Below are 27,127 nucleotides of genomic sequence, written 5' to 3' on the forward strand. Positions count from 1 at the left end.
GGTTTTTCTTTTGTAACCGGACCGCGTAGCAGCGTGGTTGTCCCGTTCTGTCGTCGTCAGAGATGGTGTTTCCGGTTTTGAGTGGCGGGTAAGGCTATGGACTGAGCGTCTCCCTTTACGCTGCCTATGGTTTCGGATGCCTATAGTGTTCGTGTGAAACAGTCGTGTTCGAATTGGTTAACCGAAAATGCCTAAACCTAATCGTGTTTAGGTTGTCTTAGTGAGTTTTCCTTATTTCGTGTATTGAATTATTACAGGTGGTGTGGGTACTAAACTTGGTATCTATCTTCTGGTGAAGCAATTGTTGACACACAGCGGGGAAGATAACAACCGATACCAGGGGCGCTTTATACGTTTTGGTGACCGGCAGCGCCTGTGGAGTACTGCACCTAAGAACCCTACCTGAATGAGCTACATCTTTTGGAGAGTTCAGACTCCAATGAAGCGATCTGCTTGTCATTGATTTGCCACCAATCATCGGCTGCAGAAAATAAAACCCTGGATAGTTGAACCCGGTGCCCATAAACCGCGAGTTTTGAAAATTCCGAGGAGGCACACAAGTGATCCGAGTCTCAGCATCCATCGAGTTTGGAGGCTCCAAGCGTGTCACAGCGGTCACGGCCGCCAATTCGTTTAGTTTGTTTAATTAGGCTGTTTGTATTTGGATATGTGGGGCCCCGAATACTTGTCAGGGTGGTTACTTGTAGTTTTGGGAAGGTTCTTACTTATATATGTGCATTGTAGAATAGATAGGGTATATGAATTGTTGTATATTTGGGTTATTCTAGTTTCACTGGGTTTATAACCGCGCAAGAGTGCAAACTTGTGTAATAAAAACTTTAGAACCAGTTTTAGAATTTCATTTTTTAACTTTACCTAATTTTTTAAGTTTCCTCACTATCAAGTCCGAAATAGGCGGCGATAGCTAATATATGTTGATGATCTCCCGCAACAGCAACAATATCATTAAATGTTCAAAAAGTATCCACCATATAGTAAGCAAATTTACACAATACTTCGTCATGTAATCTTTACCAGCCAAAACTGCTTCTAACCGAATGGAATAATTGTTCACATGATTGACACATATGCTAATAGGAATTTTAGCCCAATCTTGATTGCATATTCCTTTCAATTGGATAAGATATCTTGGATCTCTTTCCTGTACCCTCAGTTTCAATTCCCGCCACAGATTTTCAATCGGACTGAGGTCACGTAATTGGCTTGGCCATTCCGATAACTTAATAACCCGATACATTTCAGAAGGAAAATTTCTTGATGTCTTGAATCGGCGATGGTCCAAACATGGCCAAATCTGACACCATGCAGTACATCGAATTATGTTTGAATATATCGTTTTATACCAACCCCTTCGTTAATTGTTTCAGTCACCCAGCTCAATGTTTCAGTCACCCAGCTCAGTGGTTCAGTCACCCAGCTCAGTGATTGGAAATATTGGAAATTTTTCGATTTATACGACGTCCTGATATAATTTTATCGGTTTTCGGTATTCCTTCTCTGGCGTTAATCATAACTAAAATTACGCAACCTGATCAGCAGAGTTTTAATGGGGAACGAGGCTAATATTGTACTGAAAAGTAATGTAAATGTTCAAGTAATTATTGAACTTAAACGATGAACGTTGCAAACGAAATTGTATATTAAAATGTGTTGAAACCTTCCGTATTTTATTAGCTCTTTGCAATCCATAATCACACGTACTATGAGAAGATACAAATTTCATAACTCACATAGAAAAAATGTGAGAAAATGTCAAAAATAAAATGCCAGCTTTTCATGTTGAGATATTATATATAAATATAAAATTATTGGAACACATGTCCAGATATTCATCATTATGAATTATTCAGTAATGGTAAACGGTTGGAAAATTATTAGAATTGGATTGCGGGATCTAATTATAACATCAGTGAGAACAATCGGTGACAAAACGTGAACAACTTCAGAACAATTTTTAAATAAGCAACTTTCCATCGAAAGTTTATTTAGATGATGAAGAGGAGCTATGGTTGAACAGCTCAAAATTTCAGAACGACCAAAACAAATGCATGGAGTTTTCATGTATTGATAATCTCAGGTTTCTGAAGACCCGATCAAAAGTTACATGCAAATTATATAAAATTAGTCTGTATTTTCTCCCGAAAGATAATTTATTTGTTCATATTGAAATTATTATATAGACCACAAATAGTCGGGGGCAGCGTCACCTGTGGTGGCGGTGGCACTGGGAATTTTCAGACGAGAGCAAGAGTTGGCACAGCTTCTGCATGTGGTTGCACAAGTGAGTTGACACAACATCGAAAGGAACAGCTTAGGGGCTTGCGGGTGTGTACTGGCAGACTGTGGCGTAAGAATTAACTACCCAATCTGGGCAATGCATCCTGTGTAGCCACCAATAAGAACTCGCGAAACATTGCGGCGTCATGGTTGTGTCTGGAGTGCCCTGTATCACCATCAGCGAGGCGTTGACGGGCCCCCCAGTCATGGTGGTGAAAGGGTCCGTCTCTGAAGTCCTCTTGAGGTCGTAGCCGAACTGGCCTTGGCTCTGAACCGCCACCAAGTCCTTCAGGACTGTCGGCACTTGCACCAGACGCAGGCCGATCGCCTGGCATTTAGCCAGCATCTGGCTGGTAGAAGGGTTTCCAATAATTTTCATTGAAGTTCACAGCTAAACAAAATTTATACACCATCGTGGCAGTATCAAGTTCGTCGATGTTTCATAGCAGTGTTGTAACAGCTGGAAAGCAGTTGCGCAGTTTCAAAACGGTGGTATAACTAACTATTCGTGACATATTTCACCAAAACATGTTCGCCATCATAGAGCTCGTAATCATATCTAATATGCTGAAACATTTAGGTTTATTTTTTAAATGTAGCCTTAACTGCGCCGCGAGTGCAGCCGTGGGCTTCAAATTGACTACTAAAATGCAGCGCCATGGTTTTGAGCATTGGACTTCAAAGCTTCAATGCCCTCCCGCATGCTCACCTACATGGATGTGAACTAAAGTGTGAAGTTGAACAAAACAGGCCTCCAGCATGCTCAGTTCGGGAGTAAACAGGCAATGCCCTATGCGATATATGGCAACATTTTTGCAAGGTCTTGAGGGTGCCCGTTGATAAGCAACCAGCGTTGTCAAGTGCTATGCGGAAGGTGCTTAAATGTTCAGAACAACCAAATACCTCTATAACTTTTGCATTCTCTCCCATCCGCAACCAGGCAACAGGGTAGAATATCCTATGAAGTCAAGGGTTTGATAGTCAAATGCACCGTAATATCCTAGTCAATGGCACCGTAAGTGCGTAGTCACTGTTCTAGTCAATACAATCAATCATCATTGATTTGCTAGCCCAGCATGACCTTACCCATACTTATCCAGACTTTCCACCCAAACAAACTTAGCCGAACACAACCTAACTTCATAGGCTGCAGCAAGGTATAGAGTCATGGGAAATATTGAGGTATTGTCATGATGGGGTTGCACATCCATGGAAACAAGACTGCCTTGAGCAGTGGCTGAAGACTTACGGCGCTATAAATAGTTCGGACTTCGAAACTGGAGTGATGTACAGTGTTACTAAAATGGTCTGCCGGCAGGATGAATACGATTTTTACTCTATTTGAGTGATGGAAATCACTGAGCCTTGATTGATTAAAATCACTCACTCAGGGACGTCGAAGGCAGGAGGAGGCAGACGGAAGAGGTAGTCTCCGCCGGACAGGGACATGCCCCTGTAGTAGAGTCCAGGGAGGCCCGTTGTGTACCACGTACGCCGCACGAACAGCACGCAGTTCGGGACCTTTGGGGTGGCGTATGATGTGTAGTAGTGGTGTCGATAATACACCATTAATGGTGGTGGTGTCAGAGCTGGTGTTAAGAATTGTTAAGCCATCATACGGTTGATGTAAACTGATGCAGTGCCTTTGTCAGCTCAAGGGCTGAGTTGGAACCGTCAATTGAGGCTGAAGCAGTCATGTTGCACGTACGCTTGTGCATGATGAAACGATCTTTGGTGATAACATGGTCCGCCATATATATGGCAATGAATCTTCTTATCTCTCAATGAAACAAACCGGTTAATAAATTTTGTAATAGATGAGCTAATAGTCAAGAACTTCTTAAACAATTCTCAAACGTATTTATTCAATACGACCACCATTATTTTTAATGATTGCTGCGAACCCATCCACGCTGGAAAAGTTTACAGGATAATCGCAGCCTTTCTTGAGGGATCAAGTCCTATTCTCGTTTCAATCTAGACTTCAAACTATCCAAAGAATTATGAGGTGTTCTGCAGACCCTAATCTCTAGAATATCCCACATAGAAAAGTCGATCGAGAGAATTCAAGTCAGGGCTTCTTGAGGGCCATTCATTTTTGCTAATGAACGCAGGGATGTGACCCTGAATCCAGTTTTGGGCCATGTTTGAACCATGTGATGGGGCAGAGTCTTGTTGAAAACTCCATGGTGAGCCGTTGAAGTGTTTACGGCCTCAAAGTGACAACTAGCTTCCAAAATGTCCGAACTGTATCGCTGAGTGTTCAAATTTTTCCTGAAGGGACAAAAACGAGGGGAGACTTCCCGGTGGCTGTTATCGCAACGCAGATCATCACGTACATGGGATTTTGACGTCGCGTCGTTGTTCTGGTTGCCACAGATCCATCCCGACTCCAAGCTCTGTCATTTTGACGGTTAACGCTTTGTTTAATGTCAAATTTCTTCTCGTCACTAAACACAAAATTGGGCAGCATACCATCCTCAATGAGGTTCAGAATGTGCTGGCATTCATCGAGTCTCATTCGTGGCCGCTAATAGGACTCGAGAATAAGGTTGGTCATGTTAAATAAATAAGTTTGAGAATTGTTTAGGCTGTTCTGGACCAATGGATCATCCAATTAAAAATTAATTTATCTGCTTGTTTCATTAAGATATAAGAAAAACATGCGTTGCCATATATATGGCGGACCCTGTAGAATCAGCCAGTCACCCTGGCAGGAGGCCGCTGCGTGGTGAGCTGTGATCTATACGGTTCCTCGCTACTGAATCACTAGAGCAAGATCCAGCGTAACATGGGAGAAACGGTACGACAAGTAAATGATAAATGCATGTTTCTTTCACATACTGAGACGCCCGACTGATTTTTTCTCAAATCAGCGTATTTCATACAAGTATGTTGATGACGGCGTGTTTCTCGATTTAAATTGAATTCAATTTATTAGAATTTGAGTGCACACATAGTCTCAGTCAACGTACCTCAGTTGCTTTGAAAGCGAAGGCGCCACATTCGGGGTTCAGGCGACACTGTCCCCCACAGGCAGCGGGCGAGCCGGCCCACACCTGTCTCTTATACACATCTAGATGTGTATAAGAGACAGANAACAGACAGCATGGCGGTGTGACCGAACTAGTTTGAGGGGAAACTCAACCAGTTATTCGGCTGTCTGAATTAATGGGAGGGGTAACGGAAACAGTCAATCAAAGCAGAAAAAAACTCCCAAACGAAAGCTTAAAAATCATTGAATAATTCCAAATCAATTTTCATCCCTTAAGGGTTGGCACCATCCATCTCATTCAACATAATTAACTTTGGTCTCTGTCATGGACATCTTCAAACAGGTATGTACAGGTTCATGTACATCCTCGCTCGGGATGGCCGAGTGGTTTAAGATCATCAAGATTAAAGCAGCGAGCTGGGAGTTCGAAGCTCCAGAGAAGTTTGGAGTATTCTTGGCAGAATCGTTACATCACGTCAGCATGACATAATACACTAAATTATCGTACGGAGCGAAATATATTCGCGCAGAAGTAAAAACAAACCGCCATGAAATGGAGAAAAGAGGATTCCTTGAAAATCACATTTGCGAATTTGAAAATTAAAAAACATAAGGAGCGGAAGCTAAATGTCATTTTGGAAAACATTTCTTGCATAAAATGCAAAAGGCAACAATATTTACTAATTGAAGTACATCATACATAAATACACGAACTACATAATACCTGATGTTTCTACACCAGCCTAACTAGCAGGTTATTTTAATGTCTCTTACTTAGAACCTTAGGATAGGGGTGCTAAATATGAAATAAATAGAAATAAATATGATCAAATAAGATCAAATATGATGATCAAATATGATCAAATAAATAAATGTAAATATGATCAGGTTATCAAATACTGCTTCTTATTCAAAATTTCAATCGTTCTAAGTTCGTTATAACTATTGCACTTCAAGACACTGCAAAGTTGTCCTCATTCAAGAGCTGTTCAAGATGACACCGAGAGCGACAGCGCTGCTAAAGAGGGTCAAAAATAAGTTATCGCTGTTCAAGAGCCTTTCAAGAGCGACGGCTTGCATCGAAGTGAGCTCTCTATACTCCAACTACCTGTATTATAGCCACTTGCGTAACTGTCGCGACCGTTGTCATTCTTTGCATTCTAAAGCAAACCATCAATTTACTATGTAATGTGTCGTATATTTTATATCGATTTTCGTTTAACTCTTGCCTTGAAGCGATTTATTGTATTTTCAGGGAACTTTAAATGTGCTAGTGATTTAAGTTATGAGTTATTGAGTTGAATTTGTCAATAAGGACTGCAATTCACTAGATGGTTCTGGTAGGAATTGCACTGTGAGATGGTCATTAGTCACCCCTGCAATGGCGCTCGAAAGTGTGCAGGTCATCAGTTGCCTAAGATCATCAATCGACCAGTGACCGCCGCCTTGATGGCCGGGCAGAGAGAAATGATTAACGGCTGCTTATTACGTCCCAGCGTGATATATTGGTAAGTGATATTCAATAACAACGTAAACACTAACGAGTTAGGGTTGCGTAATACATGTGCATGATTTTTAAACTCATTTGTGTAAAATGACTAAATGATTACAGGAATCAATTCCGGACACAAATTTTGAATGATTTGTTATCCCTGTAATTCTCAGGCTGATATATTTCTTCACTCAGTCCTAATGATATTTCTACCTGGAATATGGTAGGAATAGTATTATGAACCTTCTGCTGCACGCCAGCCACGGTGCCTTCTTTCGTGCAAAGCTTAATATTCCACCAAGACAATGACCCTATAAGCACACGGCTAGGGTAAATCTTGCATGGTTTCAGGAGAGGCATATTGGGTTAATGGAATGACCAAGGCCATTCCAATACCTGACCTTAATCCCATTGAAAATCTGTGGCGGGAATTGAAACTAAGGGTACAGGAGAGAGATACAGGAAATCTTATCTAATTGAAAGAAATATGCAAGGAAGAACGAGTTAAAATTGCTTATAGCATATGTGTTAATTTTGTGAACAAGTATTCCAATAGGTTAGAAGCAGTTTTGGCTGCTAAAGGTCACATGACGAAGTATTGAGTAAATTTGTTTACTATATGTGCTTTTGAGTACATATATGTACTCAAAAAAAATTAAGTATCCATATGTATATGGATTCTTTTTTAACCTTAACTTTTACGAAATTGCGATTATCAAGTCAACATTTATTGATATTGTTGTTTTGATATGATATTTGAATTTACCAAGTAACTTTACATTAGTATATCGTTCGTTAATCTTATTTTGTTGGCTATGCTTAAATTAATTAAGCAACTTAGGTTTTTTTCTTAAGTTTTGTCTTATTTCGGATATTTTATGAACCCACTGTACGCGGGCTAACACTTTAGCATTTTATGGCCTCTCAATCTCTAACATTTAGGCCAGACAAATGCTTTCCATCGATCGTGTCATCACGGCAGTAAAACAAGGCTAGACTTTGCAATTTTATTCAAGAGTTAGAAGAGCGAACAGTTGCCCCTTGAATGTATGCCTCACACAACGGATAAGTGTTCAGTAAACAGCAACACAAATAAATCATTGTAATAGTAATAATTAATCAAACGGTGCTCACTTCATAATTAAAAACTTCAGAATAAACTTTTCTTGTGACCGTACGTAATTATTTGAATTTTTTGCGAGTCAGAACTCTCACGTTTGCCCCCTTCTTTCTTCTAATTCTTAATTAATTTACAATCACGGATCACCGGGATTGTTCATGATTCTAAAATTACTCGGGATTTTTCAACTTAACCTTATCATATGATCAGTTTCATTATTTCTTGCTATGAACGATGATTTTTGCAATTAAGGTCCTTTAGTCAATCATTTACGTTATTATCATTATTATTGCTCGAACCAGAAAATACCAACTTGTATCATTTTGGTATTACGCTCAGCACGACTAGGGTGATACTATAGACAACAAATGCATCGCTATGTAATAATAGAAGTTTATCACTATATAATAATAAAATTACATCAGTATATAATAATAAAAATAAATCGCTGTATAATAATGGAAGTGCATCGCTATATAATAATAAAAGTGCATCGCTATATAATAATAAAAGTGCATCGCTATATAATAATAAAAGTGCATCGCTATATAATAACAAAAAGGCATCGCTATATAATAATGAAAGTGCATCGCTATATAATAATAAAAATGTATCACTATATAATAATATAAGTATATTTAGGGTAGAGCCCTTCATTTAAACATGTTTGGTTAAAAATAATGCCAGTTTATTGAGGACTTCTTTTGAGTTTAATCTCTCAAGCTTTCTGATAAGAGGTACAGTAATGGGTTCAATGTGTCTTAAAATTTGTCCAAATGAAAGGTTCGATAAATCCTGCGACGCGTTTCGCTCATCACTGAGCATCTTCAGGCAACGAGGTCGAGCAGCTGAGTAGACGAGTTGCTTGTGGGTTGGCTGCAGAGAGGAGACTAATTGAGGAAGTGAACGAAGCTACGAGTAAGGTTCTTATATAGTCCGTTGTACACTTGTTCTAGTTATGAAGTTTCAGAGTGCGTTCGGATCCAGTCGTTTGATTGTTGAGGTATGGCTTTTTCCGTTGGATTAGAATTGCTTCCATTATTTGCAGTCTGTTGAAGTCTGGTTCGTGGCGAAGGATTTTTGTGTTTTGTACCAGTTCTTCCCGGGTTAATTTGGTGTTGTGGTTGTCCATAGCGTGCGTTTTGGGTCCTCCAGAAACTAAATGCATTGTGAGCCGTCTTGATAGGGTTGTAGTAGTCATGCCGATATACGAATTGTTGCGGGGCTCGCACTCCCCGCGGTTACACGTGTATTCGTATATGACATTTGTTTGTTTCAGGGCTGGTAGTTTCGGGGCTGTGTTGTTCTTTGTGATTAAACTGGTTACGGTGGGGCTTTTGTAGTAGATTTATCAGCTGTAATAATATAAGTGCATTACTATATAATAATAAAAGCGCATTAGTATATAATAATAAGAATGTATAGCTATCTAATAATAAAAGTGCATCGCTATATAATATTATAAGGGCATCACTTTATTATTACTCAATTGTTACGCTAGTTTATGATTGTGACAGATGAAGGCGAAAGAGCGAAGTGATTTCAAGCCAATATGGGTAGAACAGATTTGTTTTCAGCAGTAAATCTCAGCTCTCAATTTAGCGAACTGGTCTTGAATGAGAGCATATATTTAGCGAACTGGTCTTGAATGAGAGCATATATTGAGAGAGACGATGTTGTTTTTCTGTCTCATGAGACGATGTTGTGAGAGAGGATGTTGTGAGAGAGACGCGGTTTTGAGAGAGACGATGTTGTTTTTCTGTCTCATTGCAAGTAGTAACTAATAGAGGTTTCCGTATTAGAAAGGGCCGTTAGACTTGCTGCCGATTCTTAGCAACGCAGAATATTCACAACTTGTTGCGGTCTCGAACTCACAACTCACTGCTACAATTCTGCTGTGCTTAACCGTCCAACCTCCTCGCCGATTCTGACCAAAACTGGCGCACAGAGCTGGGATCGAACCCGCACCTTTCTGGTCCAATCCTGGTACTCTGAACTGTAACCACTGGGCATTTTTTAAGTATTTTTCGTAAATGTGTTATCAAAGTGATGACAAAACATGGTAGCAAAAAGAACCGTATACTGAATACTGCACATTTATTTGTCTAATTGGGCGACTGGACTTCATGCATGAAAAAACGATAGGCGACTGTTGACTTTAAATTTTGAAAGTCGACTCATTCGAACAGCTGGAAGCTAAAAGAGTAAGTCCACATAGTCGTGTTGTTATATTTCACGATAACGCTTGTAATTTTGTCTCCATTTTGCGGACCAGAATCCAAATTCAAAGTCATTCTACTCAGATATTCATAAAATATTGGAAATATCGGAAAATTTCGAAATTAATACCACGTCATGATATAATTCTATCAGTTTTCGGTTTTCCTCCGCTGACGATAATCATAACTGAAATTACGCAACCTGATCAGCAGAGTTTTAATGGGAACGATGCTAAAATTACATGAAAAAGTAATGTAAATGTCCATGTATTCATTGAACTTAATACAATGAACATTGCCAACGAAGTTATGTATTAAAACGAGTTGAAACATTTTGCATTTTAAAAGCTCTTTGCAATCCATGATCACACGTACTATGAGAAGATAAATATTCCATGACACATAGAGAAAAATGTGAGGAAATGTCTCAAATGCAAGTCCTGCATTTAATGTAAAGATATTATTTATAAATCATAGGAACACATGTCGAAATTTTCCTCAATATAAATTAATCAATTATGTTAAAAATGCTGTAAATTATTTGCATTGAATTGCGGCATCTAATTATAAAATTAGTGAGAACAATCGGTGACAAAACGTGAACAACTTCACAACAATTTCTAAAGCAACTTTATATCGGAACTTTATTTAGATTATGAAGAGTGACTATGATTGAACAGCTCAACATTTCAAAACAACCAAAATAAATGCATGGATATTTTCATGTATTGACAGACTCAGGCGTCTAAACACCCCATCAAAAGTTACGTGCAAAGTACCAAAACTTAGTCTGGGTTTAGTATTGATAGATAATTTACTTCTTCTTACTGAAATGAAGTCCATAAATAGTCGGTAGCAGCGTCACTTGTGGTTGCGAAAGCACTGGGAAATGTTAGACAAGAGCAAGAGGTGGCGCAGTTTCCGTATGTGGTTTCTGCAGTGAGTTAACGTAACGTCTAAAGGAAATGCTTACGGGCTTGCGGGTGTGTACTGGCAGACTGTGGCGTAAGAATAAACTACCCAATCCGGGCAACGCATCCTGTGTAGCCACCAATAAGAACTCGCGATGAATTGCGGTGTCATGTCTGTGTTTGAAGTATCCTGTATCACCATCAGCGAGGCGTTGACGGGCCCCCCAGTCATGGTGGTGAAAGGGGCCGTCTCTGAAGTCCTCTTGAGGTCGTAGCAGAAATTGCCCTGGCTCTGAACTGCCACCAAGTCCTTCAGGACTGTCGGCACTTGCACCAGACGCTGACCGATCGCCTGGCATTTAGCCAGGGACATGCTGGTGGAAGAATTTCTTGGATAAGATTTCATTATAGTTCACGGATATACATAATTTATGCACCATTGTGGCAGCAGTAACAAGTTTTTCAACGTTTCAAAGCAGTGGTGTACCAACTGGAAAGCAGTGGTTCAGTTTCAAAACAATGGTATAACTATTAGTGACCTATTTCACCAGTACTTGCTTGCCATAACAGAGCTTGTTATCATCTCTAATTAATATGTAGAAACACATTTCGATAGATTTTATATATGTAGCCCTCACTGCGGTGATAGAGCAGCCATGGGCTACAAATTGAGCACTAAAATACGGCGCTATACATGGCTTTAAGCATTGTATTTCATAGGCTTCAATGCCCATGAAACAGGGTCGAATATCCTATGAAGTTAAATGTTTAAGTGATATCACCGAAAGTCCTTACTCACTATACAAGTCAATATAATTTTCATGGATTTTCTACCCCAGGAGGACCCTACCTCTACACTTACCTGGATTCTCAACCCAAACAGCTGAACTCAACCAAACCTCATAGGCTGCAGCAAGCAGGAGAGTCGTGACAAATATTAACACGTTAAGTGCAGTTATGTCGTATTCAGGGCGCATTTCATACCGGTGGTTCGATCCCTCGGTGGGTCATACCGCACTCAATGTGTTGAGGTAGTGTCATGATGGGTGCACACCCATGGAGACAAGACTCTCGAGCAGTGGCTGTAGACCTAGGGCGCTATAAGCAGTTCATACCTCGGAACTGGAGTGATGTACGGTGTTTCTAAAATGGTCTGAAGGCAAGATGAGTACGATTTTCACGGTGTTTGAGTGACGGAAATCACTGTGACTTGATTAAACGAAATTACTCACTCGGGCACGTCGTTTGCAGGAGGAGGCAGACGGAAGAGGTAGTCGCCGCTGGACAGCGACATGCCCCTGTAGTAGAGGCCCGGGAGGCCCGGCGAGTACCACGTCTGCCGCACAAACAGCACGTAGTTCAGGACCTTTGGGGTGGCGTAAGATGTGTAGTGGTGGTGACAATAAGACTACATTAATGGTGGTGGTGTCAGAGCTGCTGTTAACAATTGTTAAGCCATCACACATGTGATGTAAACTGATGCAGTACCTATGTCAGCTCATGGGCTGAGTTAGAACCGTCAATATAGGCTGAAGCAGTCATTTTGCCCGTATCCTTGTGCATGATGAAGCGATCTATAGTGATTAGAATCAGCCAGAAGCCGTGACAGCAGACGGCTGTGTGGAGAGCAGGGGTCTATACGGTTCCTCATTAATTAATCATTAAAGCCAGAGAACGGAGAGAAACGGTGTGAACATGGAGGAAACGGGACGACAAAATTTATGTTTCTTTCTCATACGGAGACGTCCGAATAATTTTTCTCACACTTTGATGACGTCCGTCATCAAAGTGTGTTGATGACGGCGTGTGCCTTAATTTAAAATGAATAAAATTTATTAGAATTTGTGTATCATAGAGATACTTTGAGAATAACAGCAAGTCTTTTTCCAGCCACTATCTCATGTTAGGTAGATTTTGACCCGATTAACCCATGAACAATCAATCTTCAACGGTCAACGTACCTCAGTTGCTTTGAAAGCGAAGGCCCCACATTCGGGGTTCAGGCGACACTGTCCCCCACAGGCGACAGGCGAGCCAGCCCACACCCTCTCCTGGACCCCATCGAAACTTTCCTGCGACAGTTGGACTGTGAAGGACAGCCCAACGCCCTCCACCGCCCAGGGCCGCGTCAGAGCGCTGACCACCGCCAGCAGCCGAGCCGCCGCCCGCCACACCGCCATCCGCTGAGAAGCTGAAATTGATAACGAAGTCACCCAAGTAGTTAGCAGAGTGACTTATACAGTTAGCAGGGCGAGGCGACTCAACCAGTTATTGGGCTGACTGAATTGATAAACGGGGTGACTGAAACAGTCAGTCGAGTGACGGAACAACTTGAAGAGGTGACTGAAACAGAAAGATGGAAGGATTCTCTGACTTTAAGAAAAAAAACTCTCCCACGGAATGCTTTAAAATTAGGCGAATAATTCCAAATTAATTTCTATCCTTTAAGTTTAAGGGTATGCACTTGTTCTTCAGAAGTAAACTTTTGTTTCTGCCATGGACATCCTCAAACAGGAATGGTTATGTACATCTTCGCTCGGGATGGCCGAGTGGTTCAAGATCACCAACATTAAAGCAGCGAGCTAGGAGTTCGAAACCCCAAACAAGTTTGAAGAATCATTGGCAGAATCGTTACGTCAGGTCAACATGACATAATGAAAACCTGGCACAACTAAATTATCGTACGGGGCGAAATATATTGGAGCAGAGGTAAAAACAAGCTGTCATGAAATGGAGCAACGAGGCTTCTTTGAAAACTCTCTTACGAAGTTTTGAGTAAAAAAACATAAGGAGCTAAAGTAATATGTCATTCTACGGGAAACATTTCTTTCATAAAAGGCAAATGGCAATAATATATACTAATTGTGAAGTAAATCAATGAAGTACATAATACCTGATGTTTCTTCACCAACAGCCTAGTAGCTGGTTATTTCAATGTCTCGCACTTTGTACCTTGAGATGGTGGTGCAAAATATTAAATTTTCGTATAGGAATGTCAGGTTATTATGTACTGCTTCCTATTCTGAAATTTTAATCGCTCAATATTCGTTAAAACTATTGCGCTTCCAGAAGGTGCAAAGTTATTTTATTCCAGGAGCTGTTCAAGCGGCCACCAAGTGCGTTAGTGCTGCTGAAGAGGGTCCAAAATAAGTTATCGCTGTTCAAGAGCCTTTCAAGAGCGACGACCTGCTTTGAAATGCGCTCTCTAAACTACCGACACTTGTATTATACCTGTTGAGGCTTCTCGTGCACATTTGATTCCATCCCTTAATGCCGTAATAGGAGGTGTCGTCAGGAGCCAATGTCATTCACTAGACAGAACGATTATAGACTTACGACACTACGCAACCTTTGAATTCGTTTTTTGTTTCGTTTAGATTATTACCTATTTGAAATTTACCCCAGTTCCTCCGATGATTCGAAACTCACCATCAATAAACGTGATAAAAGTATCGAATCATCTCATTTTCGTGAAACTTTGGGGAAACCTTTACAATACCCACTTCCCTAACTATCCCGACGGCTGACATTTTTTGTATTTTAAGCTGAACGATCAATTTTCTATGTAATTTGTCGCACATTTAATATCGAATATCTTTTTGCGCTTGGCCAGTAAGTGATATAATGTTTATACAGGGCAATTTAAATGAGCTAGTGATTTATCTCTGGGATAAAGGACATTATGAATATTGAGTTGAATTTGTCAATAAGGACTGCATACATATTAACTGGATGACTCAGGTAGGAATTTCACTTGAGATGATCATCAATTACCCCTGCAATGATGACCGAAATCGTGCAGGTCATCAGTTGCTCATGATCATCAATCGACCAGTGACCGCGGCCTTGATGGCCAGAGAGATAGAAATGACTGACGGCTTCTCTTGACTATATTGACAAGTGGATTATTCAATATCAACGTTAGCGCTAACGAGTTATGGTTGAGTAGTACATATGCATAAATTTTATACTTATTTATTGAAAATGATCCTGAAAGATCACCAGCGTCAATTCCTGGGACAAATTGGTGTGATTTTTTATCCCTCTAATGATCAGGCTGATTTATGTCTTCACTCATTCCTAATGTTATTCCTACCTGGAATGCGGTAGGAATAGCATTAAGATCCTTCTGCTGGACTTTAGCCACTATGCCTTCTTTTACACAAAGCTCTCTCTAAAACCCCCAAAATTTAAATGATTCCATTCTGCTATTTTACTTAATATCTAATAATATTTGGTATTAAGCGTAAAAAATATTTTATTATTGAAAAACTTGAATAATCCAACAAAATTTCTATTACGTTTATAGAAATTACGCATGACACAGTACCAAATTTATTGGTATGATTTATTCAAACGGATTTTAAGCCAGTTGAAATTACTAATCGAAAAGCAACACTGTGGGTTGGCCCATATGATTTTCGACTGCTGCTACTTGCCACTTTACCGGACGCCAGGGAGCAGAATCAATTAACGGGGTGACTAAACCAGTGAGCGGAGTGACTGAACCAGTGAGCTGGGTGACTGAATCAGTGAGTTGGGTGACTGAAACAATTGACGAAGGATTTGGTATAAAACGATATATTCAAACATAATTCTATGTACTGGTGACAGATTTGGCCATGCTTGGACCATAGCCGATTCAAGACATCAAGAAATGTTCACTGCGAAAGGTATTGGGTTATTAAGTTATCGGAATGGACAAGCCAATCACCTGACCTCAATCCGATTGAAAATCTGTGGCGGGAATTGAAACTGAGGGCACAGGAGGGAGATCCAAGAAATCTTATCCAATTGAAAGAAATATGCAAGGAAGAGTCGGCTAAAAACACTGGTACACCCTTTTTCCAGCCAAACTGGGTCAAAATGACACACACAGAGGCAAAAAGTGCATCGCTATGTAATAATAAAAGTGCATAACAAGAATCATTGCTAAAAATTTCTCTGTGAATAAGAGTGTGACAGACGAAGGCGAAAAAGTACAGCGACTTTTAGTCAAGTTGAGTTAAACACACCACGCTTTCATTTGAGAATGCCAGAGCACAATTTTTATCAGGGGTTTTGAAGGAGAATATCTGTTTAGGGAGAGCTTGTTGCCTCTGTATATCATGAACATTCTTAGAGTATTCCTCATAAATGTGTCATCAAGGTTGTGGCAAACCTTGGTCGCCGAATGGATATATCATAGGTATTGTTCATTGTAAAATTAGTAGGTAAAGACATTCGGTGAAAGCTAGTGAGGATCTCATTATCAAGTTCAGCGAATCACTTCTCCCATGATTTGACTATTGCGATTATAAAAAGAAAATGGATTTTATCCACTCAGTGTACCAGAATGTCGGAAAGAAATTCTTAGTGATTTTAGAATGTGTACTGGCAGACAGTGGCGTCAGATCCGGCCCACCCACTGCAATAAAGCATGATAAGCAACTCATATCTACTCGTGATACAAATGGTTGAGGAAATGGTCGAGTTTTTTATCACTAACAGCGAGGTGTTCACAGGCCCCCCTGTCATGGTGGTGAAAGGGGCCGTCTCTGAAGTCCTCATGAGGTCGTAGTAGAACCAGCCCTGGCTCTGAACCGCCACCAAGTCCTTCAGGACTGTCGGCACTTGCACCAGACGGAGACCGATCGCCTGGCATTTAGCCAGGGACATGCTGAAAAAACGCAATGGCTAAATTTTGGTTTAACGTTAAACATTGAAATATTGATGTAATATGATGCATCGGGTGAGAAAATTCACTGCATGTGACTCCAAATAAATATCGTTCAGTCATCAACAGTCAGGATGTAGTTTGATGAAGTTACGTGGTTACGTTTCACCGAAACAACACAAGGCTCCTTCTATAACTTACCTGACATCACGAAACTCACCGTACGAATTTTTAATATTCTCACCCCCGGGTTTGAATTGCGTCGTTGGAACTAAAGTCAGCAAAATAATGGGTCAATGTTAACCCCGCTTGACTCACTCGGGCACGTCGTTGGCAGGAGGAGGCAGACGGAAGAGGTAGTCGCCGCCGGACAGGGACATGCCCCTGTAGTAGAGGCCCGGGGAGCCCCACATGTAAAACGTCCGGCGCACGAAAAGCACGCAGTTCGGGACCTGCCCAGTTTAGAGGATATCAGTAGATATTTAACCGGTAAAGTAAAAAAATGTCAAATATCAATGGATATATAACATGCTCAGTGGCGAGGATAACAGTGTAAATATAACCTGCCAAGTTTAGAGGTTTTATTAATAAACCCCGTTGAGACTCCAGGTTTCAAAAACGTAGCCTGCAAGGCTTCCAAATGCTCGTCAAAACTTGAAACGTCCTAATAGGTCTATCGTTATTATAATAATCATTACTTATGTACCTGCAGTTGGATTCTCAACTGTCGTATGATAGTAACAACAGCAGATAATCAATTCATGTGCTCTCCCAGCACCGCAAGCTGTACTGCTGTTTATGATGGTGTGCAAGATGACAAACTGATAAGTACTCGTTGCCTAACACTCTGCCAAAACCTGTGCATAATTGAAAGAAATTTAAATTTTAAATTCACCTCTCCTATTTTGAAAGCGAAGGCCCCACATTCGGGGTTCAGGCGACACTGTCCCCCACAGGCGACAGGCGAGCCGGCCCACATCTTCTCCTGATCCCCACTGAAACTTTTCTGCGACAGCTGGACTGTGAAGGACAGCCCCACGCCCCCCACTGCCCAGGGCCCCGTCAGGGTACTGGCCACCGCGAGCAGCCGAGCCGCCGCCCGCCACACCGCCATCAGTAGGGCAGCTGAAACAGTTGATGGGGTGACTAAACCAGTGAGAGGAGTGACTAAACCATTTAGCTGGATGACCGAACCAATTAGCAGGGTGACTGAACAAGTTAGTGGGGTTACTGAAACATTGAGCTTCTGAACGGTCCGCCTAAAATCACTAAATCTTTTCATCATTTTAATATTAATTATGCTTAGATAATATCATTCGTGATATTCTAAATTTTACTATTACAGCTATTATTCAATATTCAATCTTCTTATTACTATTATTTAATGATATTCCCACTATAATTACATAAATGTTCTTACCCTAGATTACCTCACTGTCATTCATATCTCCCTTTTCTGTGCAAATTATTGTAGTGTGTAATAGAAAAAATCTAGTGTCTAAAATCAACCCACTATTATTAACTATTAATAGCACAGGAAAACTGGAATTTCTTTGCACGCAAAATATTCACTTAGACACATTGCACAGTCCTCGCCGCATAAGATAAGACGTGTACAATTGGACCTAAAACAATCTGGAATATATACATATGCCACAGTTGCATCTCCAGAGAATTCGTAATAATGAAGTTACCCATTATTTTCAAACCTAGTGTAACCTTACTTCACTGTTTCTACCATAAATCATATCAGTCGTCGTTCCAATCCCTAGAATTTAATTTAATTGTTCATTTAATAAATAAATTATAGGATAATTATTCAAACCAAACATAAACCAGGAAATTGTGGTGCATTCTTACGAGGTAGCGATGTCGGTAGCGCCTAATATCAGCAGAGTAGAGAATAAATATACTGTTTCTTCGGGGCTAAAAGCCTGTACGTGATTCAGTGTAACCTGAAGACTTGTTGGCTGAAATTAAGAACAGTGGCTTGAAATTTGGAGCCGTTCTTTAACGTACATATTAAAAATATATTTAAATCACTGCATTCTTATAATATGGGACTCAAATACGGTCATATACGGCAATTAATACGGACAAATACTGTCAAACTAAATTCGTAAAATAAGTCAACGATGATCATCTGTAATAACAGCATCTTGACTCGAGAGAGACTAAAGAACTTACAGAACGGTCACGAGTTGAAGAAAATATATTCTTTTCTCATAAAAAACCTAATAGTTTATAATTATTGAAATTAATTAGGCAGAAAAAAGTGAGTTTCTGTTGTTGTTGAAGCTCACCAGCAGGTATTAATTTTTGTTGAATGTATAAATAGATTTCATTCATATACTGGTCACAAAGTAGTAGGTTAATGAATCTTTGCCATTTACGGGATGTAATATAAATTAACAATCATCAAATTATTTGATACTGATAACTCACTGGTAAATTGTCTAAATAAATGGCATAAAAGGATTTCGATACTTGGAGGTTATTCAAATTCTTGTTTCTATAAGTGGATAGATTTATTCAACAATAAATTAAAACGTTCAATTGTCACTTATAAGGCAAATTCTATACCGAAACCTAAATGAACAAGGGAAGCGATATCTATTTTATTCACTCAATTTGTTTGCAATGGTAAACCACATATTTTTACCATACAACATTAAAAGTAAACATGAATGATGTTTGATTTTCTACCGCCACAAATACACGAGAGAATATTTCAGCGGTTCCTGGTCGTTCAAGCCTCTGCTTCTGAGTGAATCTAGGAGCTCTCTAAGCCAGTAAGCTCTGAATGTCTGGTCTCAAAAAGAGACTAACATGTATTTTTGGTTATCAAAAAGTTCGGTAATTTCGAGAAAGTTTGATAATGGTTTCCATTCACGCGAGTGCTGCAGTGGAGTTCATATGAAAGTTGATATAACCGCGCATTTGTGGCTTGTTTTCAGTCCAGCAGGGAGGTCAAAATACGTGTGCGAATATATCTCTACTGACTGAAAGTTTCTTCACAATGCAGGTAAGAATATCATTGCAAAGTAAGCCGATTTTTCCTGCAGTTGAGCTGCAATGCTCGTTGATGCTTCCTCGTGAAAACTTGTGCGGCGATCAATCGATCTCCTGATGCCGCATTGTGATGGGTTGATTGGCAGCGAGTGTGATTGGCAGCGAGTGTGATTGGCAGCGAGTGTGATTGGCAGCAAGTGTGATTGGCAGCGAGTGTGATTGGCAGCGAGTAAGTTTGTTTTGAGTACTATTGTATTTGTCTTATCTTATTTCATGTTATCAGTATATAGCTGATTTGCCGTTACGTTGTTGTTCATCTTAACTAGTCAAACGTTAAGAAGAAGAGGCCATTAATACACATACAAAGGCGAAAAAACGTTGATTAAATGTTTATTGTTTGCAATCAACGCACAATAAATGCTATTTTGACGTCATTTGCCAGTTGTGTCACAGATTTTCAACTTACGCACCAGACGCTGAGTTAACATCCCTCGTACACGAAGCGGCCTAATTAAGTATACGCAGTGGCCTTAGTACATGTAGCGGCCTAAGTACATGTAGCGGCCTTAGTACACGTAGCGGCCTAAGTACACGTAGCGGCCTAATTAAGTATACGCAGTGGCTAAAGTACACGTAGCGGCCTAATTAAGTATAACTGGGCATTCTTAAAGTATTTTTCATGCATGCGTTATCAAAGTGAGGATAAAACATGGTAGCAGAAACCGTATCATAAATACTGCTCATATATAGTGAATTTTGTGAAGACATTCGGTAAAAGCTAGTAAAAATTTTCCTGTTTAAAATCCATGATAAAGTTGGAATAAATTCCTAATAACTCGAATATTCAAAAAAATTAAATACTATCAGATCAATTTTACAGAAAATCGAAATGATTAGATTTTTTCAGGCGTGTACTGGCAGACTGCGGCGTGCGATTCGATCTCCCAACCGGAGCATTCCATCCTGTAAGGCCACGAATATGAGGTCACGATACATTGCGGCGTCATGTCCGTGTCAGTAGTATCCAGTATCACCATCAGCGAGGCGTTGACAGGTCCCCCAGTCATGGTGGTGAAAGGGGCCGTCTCTGAAGTCCTCTTGAGGTCGTAGCAGAACTTGCCTTGACTCTGAACCGCCACCAAGTCCTTCAGGACTGTCGGCACTTGCACCAGACGCAGTCCTATGGCCTGACAGGCTGCCAGGGACATGCTGAAACGACATCACGACTACATTTTCGATTCGCATTGAACATTCAATGTTTCGTAAAATTATTGGGTGCAGTGAAGGAATCACTCTAATTTAAAAGCATGGTTGATTTAGAATCAAACTTGGTTTTACTGACATATAACAGCTACTTACTTTGAGATGGCGCAAAAAAAAATCAAGAAGGATTAAGCCGAACATGCAGCCACAACTGCACTATTGATTAGGAAGCAGCACCGAGTAAGATAAATCACTCAATGTGACCCTGAGTACATATCATTAGGACACCAACCCTGATTATTGGTTCGAACCTACAATGACCGTACGCATATTCAACGCTCTGCGTGTTTGCTTAACGTCAGGGGACTTTTGATTATCGCAATAATGTATGAGCGCCCAACCTTAAATTTGACTCACTCGGGAACGTCGTAGTCAGGAGGAGGCAGACGGAAGAGGTAGTCACCGTTGGACAGGGACATGCCCCTGTAGTAGAGGCCCGGGAGGCCAGTCGTGTACCACGCCTCCCGCACGAACAGCACGCAGTTCGGGACCTGCCCAGTGGAGAAGATATTACTGGATATATCCTGCCACGAGGAAATAATATCAGTGGATATATAACATACTCATGGAGAGGATATCCATTGATATATCACATCCCCAGCGGAGAGGGTATCAGTGGATATCTAACCTTCAAAGTTTAGAGGATCCCACAATAAACCCAGTTGAGACTCCAGGACTCTCAGACGTATACCCTTGCTAATAGGTCTTTCATTATTATGATAATCATTACTCATGTACTTGCAGTTGGATTCTTAACTTGTCGTATGTTAGGGAAAACGTGGATCATGCTTGTCGTGATAACAACAGATAATCAACTGATGTGGTCTCCCAGCATCAAAAACTGCATATATCTTTATGATGGTGTGCACGGTGATCACTCTAACAAATCTGTAAATAATTAGAAGAAACTTAATTTTTCAATTTACCTCTCCTGCCCGGAAAGCGAAGGCCCCACATTCGGGGTTCAGGCGACACTGTCCCCCACAGGCGACAGGCGAGCCGGCCCACATCATCTCCTGCTCCCCACTGAAACTTTCCTGCGACAGCTGGACTGTGAAGGACAGCCCCACGCCCCCTACCGCCCAGGGCCGCGTCAGGGCGCTGACCACTGCCAGCAGCCGAGCCACCGCCCGCCACTTAGCCATTTGCCGAGTGGCTGAAACAAATAATGGAGTGACAAATACTAATCAGTGGACTCACTGAACTAGTGAGTCAGGTGACTGAACATGCGAGCGGTGGCTAAGAAAGTATGTGGGGAGACTGAACTAATGAGCGAAGTGACTGAACGTGTGAACAGAGACAGAACTAGTTAGGAGGTGACTGAACCAATGAGCGAGGTGATTGACGATTAATTTCATGATTACCAATGCAATCCTGAAGCTCCCTGCTCACGTGACATAATCGTTGATACGAACGATGAGCTTGATTGATCTTCTTCAATATCTTCAGGGTGTGTTATTTAGATTTTCAGATTTGGTTAAGAGCCCAATAGCTTTTGAAAGATAACTTTAAGAATTTTAAGAGGTTCTGTTGGAATTATAATTATCTATTATTCACAAACCTTTCTTAAATTCGCATGATATCGAAAACATTCTTTTTCTTTGAGGTCTATTAAACTACAGTAAGAATTTTTATTGAGTTTAAACAATGCGTTATTTGGTTAGCCATCATCCGTTTAATAAGAACAAGAAGAATAAACAAGAAAATTATACAATATCCAATTCACAAACAGCTATTGAGCATAAAATTTCATTTGAATATTGATTTCATTTGATATCAATTTATTGATATCGAATTGTAAAATGTCATTTGATATAAATTTTACTTATATCTATACCGATTGAAAATGAAATTTCGAGTAAATTGCATATATCTTCAATATGAAATAAAATTTTCTAAAGGTAACGCTGATGGTACAATGGCTAATAGCCTCCCACTAATCATTTAATCAACCTCCTTAATCACAAACTTTACCTTTCACCAGCGTAGCCCCAATTGTGACGGACTTCTTACGAAATCTTGGGTGGTTAGCGACTATTCCTGATTTAGGGTTGTACAGCTGCTAACAGACTTTGTGGCTCACTGAGGCAGACTCTTAAGAATGGTGCTTTGCTCCGCAGGGTGCCCTATATATTAATGATCATCGCTCATGTGATATGCATTCGTATAATTTCATGGCCGCATGAAATTTAATATTAGACTTTTTATTACAGTCAGTGTACAAATGAGGTTCATGAATTCAGTGAAACTATGACGAATTTGTCGTAATTGGTAGTGTATTTTGTCTGTATTGTTGTTAGAAGTAAAAACGCCGTTTACATCTTCGTATAGACTTAATGCATGCAGTCCGTCACGGATAAACATTAACCTGAGCGGCCATCAGTCGACCCGAGGCCGCTGCTCGGGATAATTGGCAAATATATCGCGCTGCCTTTCAGTGATGGAATGCAATTCATTTTGTGAATATACTAATACAAGTGAATGATAGTTGGGTAGAGACTTCTTTTATTATTAACCAGGGATGTTGATCGCTTGGAACGCCAAAAATTAATGCAAATTGAGATATAACGTTTTATTGACCATGCCGACACAAACTTTACCTTATTCGTTGCACTGTCCCTTCTAGAATTGTAATTTTAAGGTAATTGACATGAATATTATATTTTAGATCTCGGTTCTCTTTATTCGTAATGACATTACTCACTTAGTTGTGATAGTTGCATCAATAAAAATAGCCGCATATCAAAGTTCTAAGTAACTCACTTCTTACTTAGTAAATTTCAATTGAATTTCGTGCTGAAGCCTCATAGAAATAATTGACTTTTGCTACAATTTAGTACAAAACCCCATTTCTTCATTATTCGGGCATTCGATCACCAGGTCGTAAGGAAGTGGGAATGAGTGGTCAAGAACCCAGCATTCAAGGATAATATATAAATTTGTCCCACAAAAGTTACAATATGAAGTCCTCGTTTTACGTATATGCTTATCAATTTTTGAGTGCCTTTTCTGAACTTGAATCCACCAGGTAAATGACGTTGAAAAACGTTTCATTGAGTTGATTCAACGAAAAACGTTCAAATCAACGTTGATTCAACGTCAGATTTCTAGTGGGTGCAAACTATACACCGGCCAAGTCAATTTCTTTTTTACGGTTTCACAATAATAGGAAATAGGATGAATATATAATATATAACAGAAATCTTGTCTAGTCGTGTATTTGAGCATTTTTAACACACTTATAGAAACTTATCTACATCTGACAAATGTGAAACTTACTAACTTATTTTAAATATATGGAATGCAAGAGACTCGTCTAACGAAACATTCTAGTTTCCTTGGCTACAAGATGGCGCAGATCAAGATGAAGCCTATGGATTTATCGAACTTTACGGGGTCAAATACTTGAAAACGTGGTCGGTCGTTTTTACACGTTACGAAACCAACTTCAAGCCACAAAAATTACGAAAAAAAGTTCCACTTTCCGTGAATAGTATATTTCAGTCAGGTGTACAATACATTGTAAACAGATATACTGAGTATTTTGTGCACTGTGTCATACAAACTGTGCGTCAAATAAAATAAAGATGGCAATATATAGGAACTATGTTAGCGCTATATTCTCCTCAGATACTGTACTTCATGAGAGTGTCAAGTGAATTTTTTCATTCAAGAACCAGCAAATATTTTCAATACCTTTGAAACCCGGTTGAAAAATTTGATCAGACCAGCGTTAAATATCCGGCTAAATACCGTGAAATTTTACAGCCGAAACGTTTTTTTCCTGCGCTCTCGCCAAGACGCGGATGTGCTGAAATGTGACGGGGTTGTGACGGCCGGGGTGTAATAGGGTGTTACAAGGTGTGGCATCACGTGAAAATAATTGGCAGGAGTGTGATGGGGTGTGATAAAGAGTGGAGGAGTGTGACGGGGGTCTGATCAGGTCTGAAAGGGCTCAACATAATTTAAAGTGTTTCCGATTTTCGTAGGTAAAAAGAGGCAGCTGAGTCCAAAATCCTGGTCCAGCACTTAACCTCTGCGGTTGTGATTGAAATTTTAATATTGAGAATCTGTGCTTAGAGTTAGGAGGTTGCTCCTGAATCTCATGAATATTTTCATGGAATCATCATATCAGCTAACATAAATACATGAGTGATAGATAACTGTGGTATAACTCACTTGCATTTAGTCTTGTCAGCTCATTGTGACATCAGTGAATACCTTTCACTGCAAATTACAATAAATCAACTCTGCATGACTTAGACTTAATGTTTCAGAACATGAAACAAGTGCTTAGAGATTTCATGGCTTGTACTGGCAGACTGTGGCGTCAGATTTGACGCCCCAGTCTGGACAATGCATCCTAAAATTCCAATTGTAGTGACTCGCGATGCATTGAGGTGTAAGCGATTTGCTCGAATTATCCCGTATGACAAGCAACGAGGCGTCAACAGGCCCTCCAGTCATGGTGGTGAAAGAGGCCGTCTCTGAAGTCCTCTTGAGGTCGTAGCAGAACTGGCCTTGGCTCTGAACCGCCACCAAGTCCTTCAGGACTGTCGGCACTTGCACCAGACGCTGGCCGATCGCCTGGCATTTAGCCAGCAACTGGCTGGTAGAAGGGTTTTCAATAATTTTCATAGTAGTTCACAGTTATATATAATTTATGCACCATTATGGCAGCAGTATCAAGTTCATCAACGTTTCAAAGCAGTGGTGTACCAGCTGGAAAGCAGTGGTTTTGCTGCAAAGCAGTGGTATAACTATCCACGACATATTTAAGTCCTTCAGGACTGTCGGCACTTGCACCAGACGCAGGCCATTGGTTTTGCAGGCAGCCAATTAAAGACTGGCTGGAAAAACATCACGTCCACATTTTTAATTCAAACTGAACATTCAATGAAGCACAAAATGATTGAGCAAATTTAAGGAACATTTTCAGCTGAAAATATTGCAGATTTCAGAGTGAAACCTTGTGGGCATAATGTAACCCCATTAGTTTTCACTGGCAGAAAACGAATTTTGTTTCTCCTATAGTTGCGTATTTGACGGTATTTCCCAATAACTAGCCAGACAAGCAGCTAACATGAAGTACTGATTACATTTTCAATATGTTTTTTCGAAAACTTTGTTTATTTTGAATATCCGTTGAGAAAGGGTTACATTAGGCTTGCGAATTTCTGAACTGTTTTTCAGCTCATTGTTTTGAGGTTCATGGTAAACGTCTACGGCCACGATGCAAGCGCCGCCTTCGATGGCAAGCATCGCCCATGAACGACATCGCAGAACTTTCACAGGTTACGGAGGCTTAACCCCTTAACTTGCTGCTAAATTATCGAAACGTCCAGCGAGCAGTTTTTATTGTCGCAATATTAATTTGCGCTGTGAATATTCCTCATTTCAAATTCTCGTCGTTAACACAATTATTTATTAGTGTCCACCCCCGTTTGACTCACTCGGGCACGTCGAAGGCAGGAGGAGGCAGACGGAAGAGGCGGTCGCCGCCGGACAGGGACATGCCCCTGTAGTAGAGGCCCGGGTGGCCCGGCGAGTTCCACGTCTGCCGCACGAACATCACGCAGTTCGGGACCTTTTGGATAAAATAAACAAGAAGCCGTTAATGGTGGCGGCGTTAGAGTGGGTGTTAAGAATTGTCGTGCCTTCATACGAGTGATGTAAACTGATGCAGTCAATAGAGGCTGAAACAGTCATGTTGCTCGTTGGCTTGTGCATGACGATGAAGCGATCTATGATTATTAGAAACAGCCAGACACCCTGACAGCAAGCTGTGTGGTGAGCACTTGTCTATATGGTTCCTCGCCACTGAATCATTAAAGCAAGATCCAACTCGGAACTACCCTTGAACAGTCAATCTTCAACGGTTAACGTACCTCAGTTGCTTTGAAAGCGAAGGCGCCACATTCGGGGTTCAGGCGACACTGTCCCGCACAGGCAACAGGCGAGCCGGCCCACACCTTCTCCTGCTCCCCGTCGAAACTTTCCTGCGACAGCTGGACTGTGAAGGACAGCCCCACGCCCCCTACCGCCTTGGGCTGCATCTTAGCGGACAGCTGGCCTGTGGATCCCAAGCCCCTCACATCCCAGGGCCGCGTCAGGGCGCTGACCACCGCCAGCAGCCGAGCCGCTGCCCGCAACGCAGCCAT

The 27,127-nt window shown here is 40.7% G+C and overlaps 1 protein-coding gene across 1 annotated transcript; it reads right to left on the bottom strand.

The window, feature by feature from the left end:
- Positions 1 to 24,466: 24,466 nt before the first annotated feature.
- LOC108670260 lies at positions 24,467 to 27,127 on the bottom strand. Its single transcript, XM_018157719.2, has 3 exons — positions 26,855 to 27,127; positions 26,420 to 26,553; positions 24,467 to 25,575 (listed from the first exon to the last, which is right to left on the bottom strand). Exons 1-3 carry the CDS (start codon positions 27,125 to 27,127, stop codon positions 25,269 to 25,271), a joined length of 714 nt encoding a protein of 237 aa, XP_018013208.1. The 3' UTR covers positions 24,467 to 25,268.

Source organism: Hyalella azteca, unplaced genomic scaffold (genome assembly GCF_000764305.2).
Source record: "Hyalella azteca isolate HAZT.00-mixed unplaced genomic scaffold, Hazt_2.0.2 contig14738, whole genome shotgun sequence".
Classification (NCBI taxonomy): Eukaryota; Metazoa; Arthropoda; class Malacostraca; order Amphipoda; family Hyalellidae; genus Hyalella; species Hyalella azteca.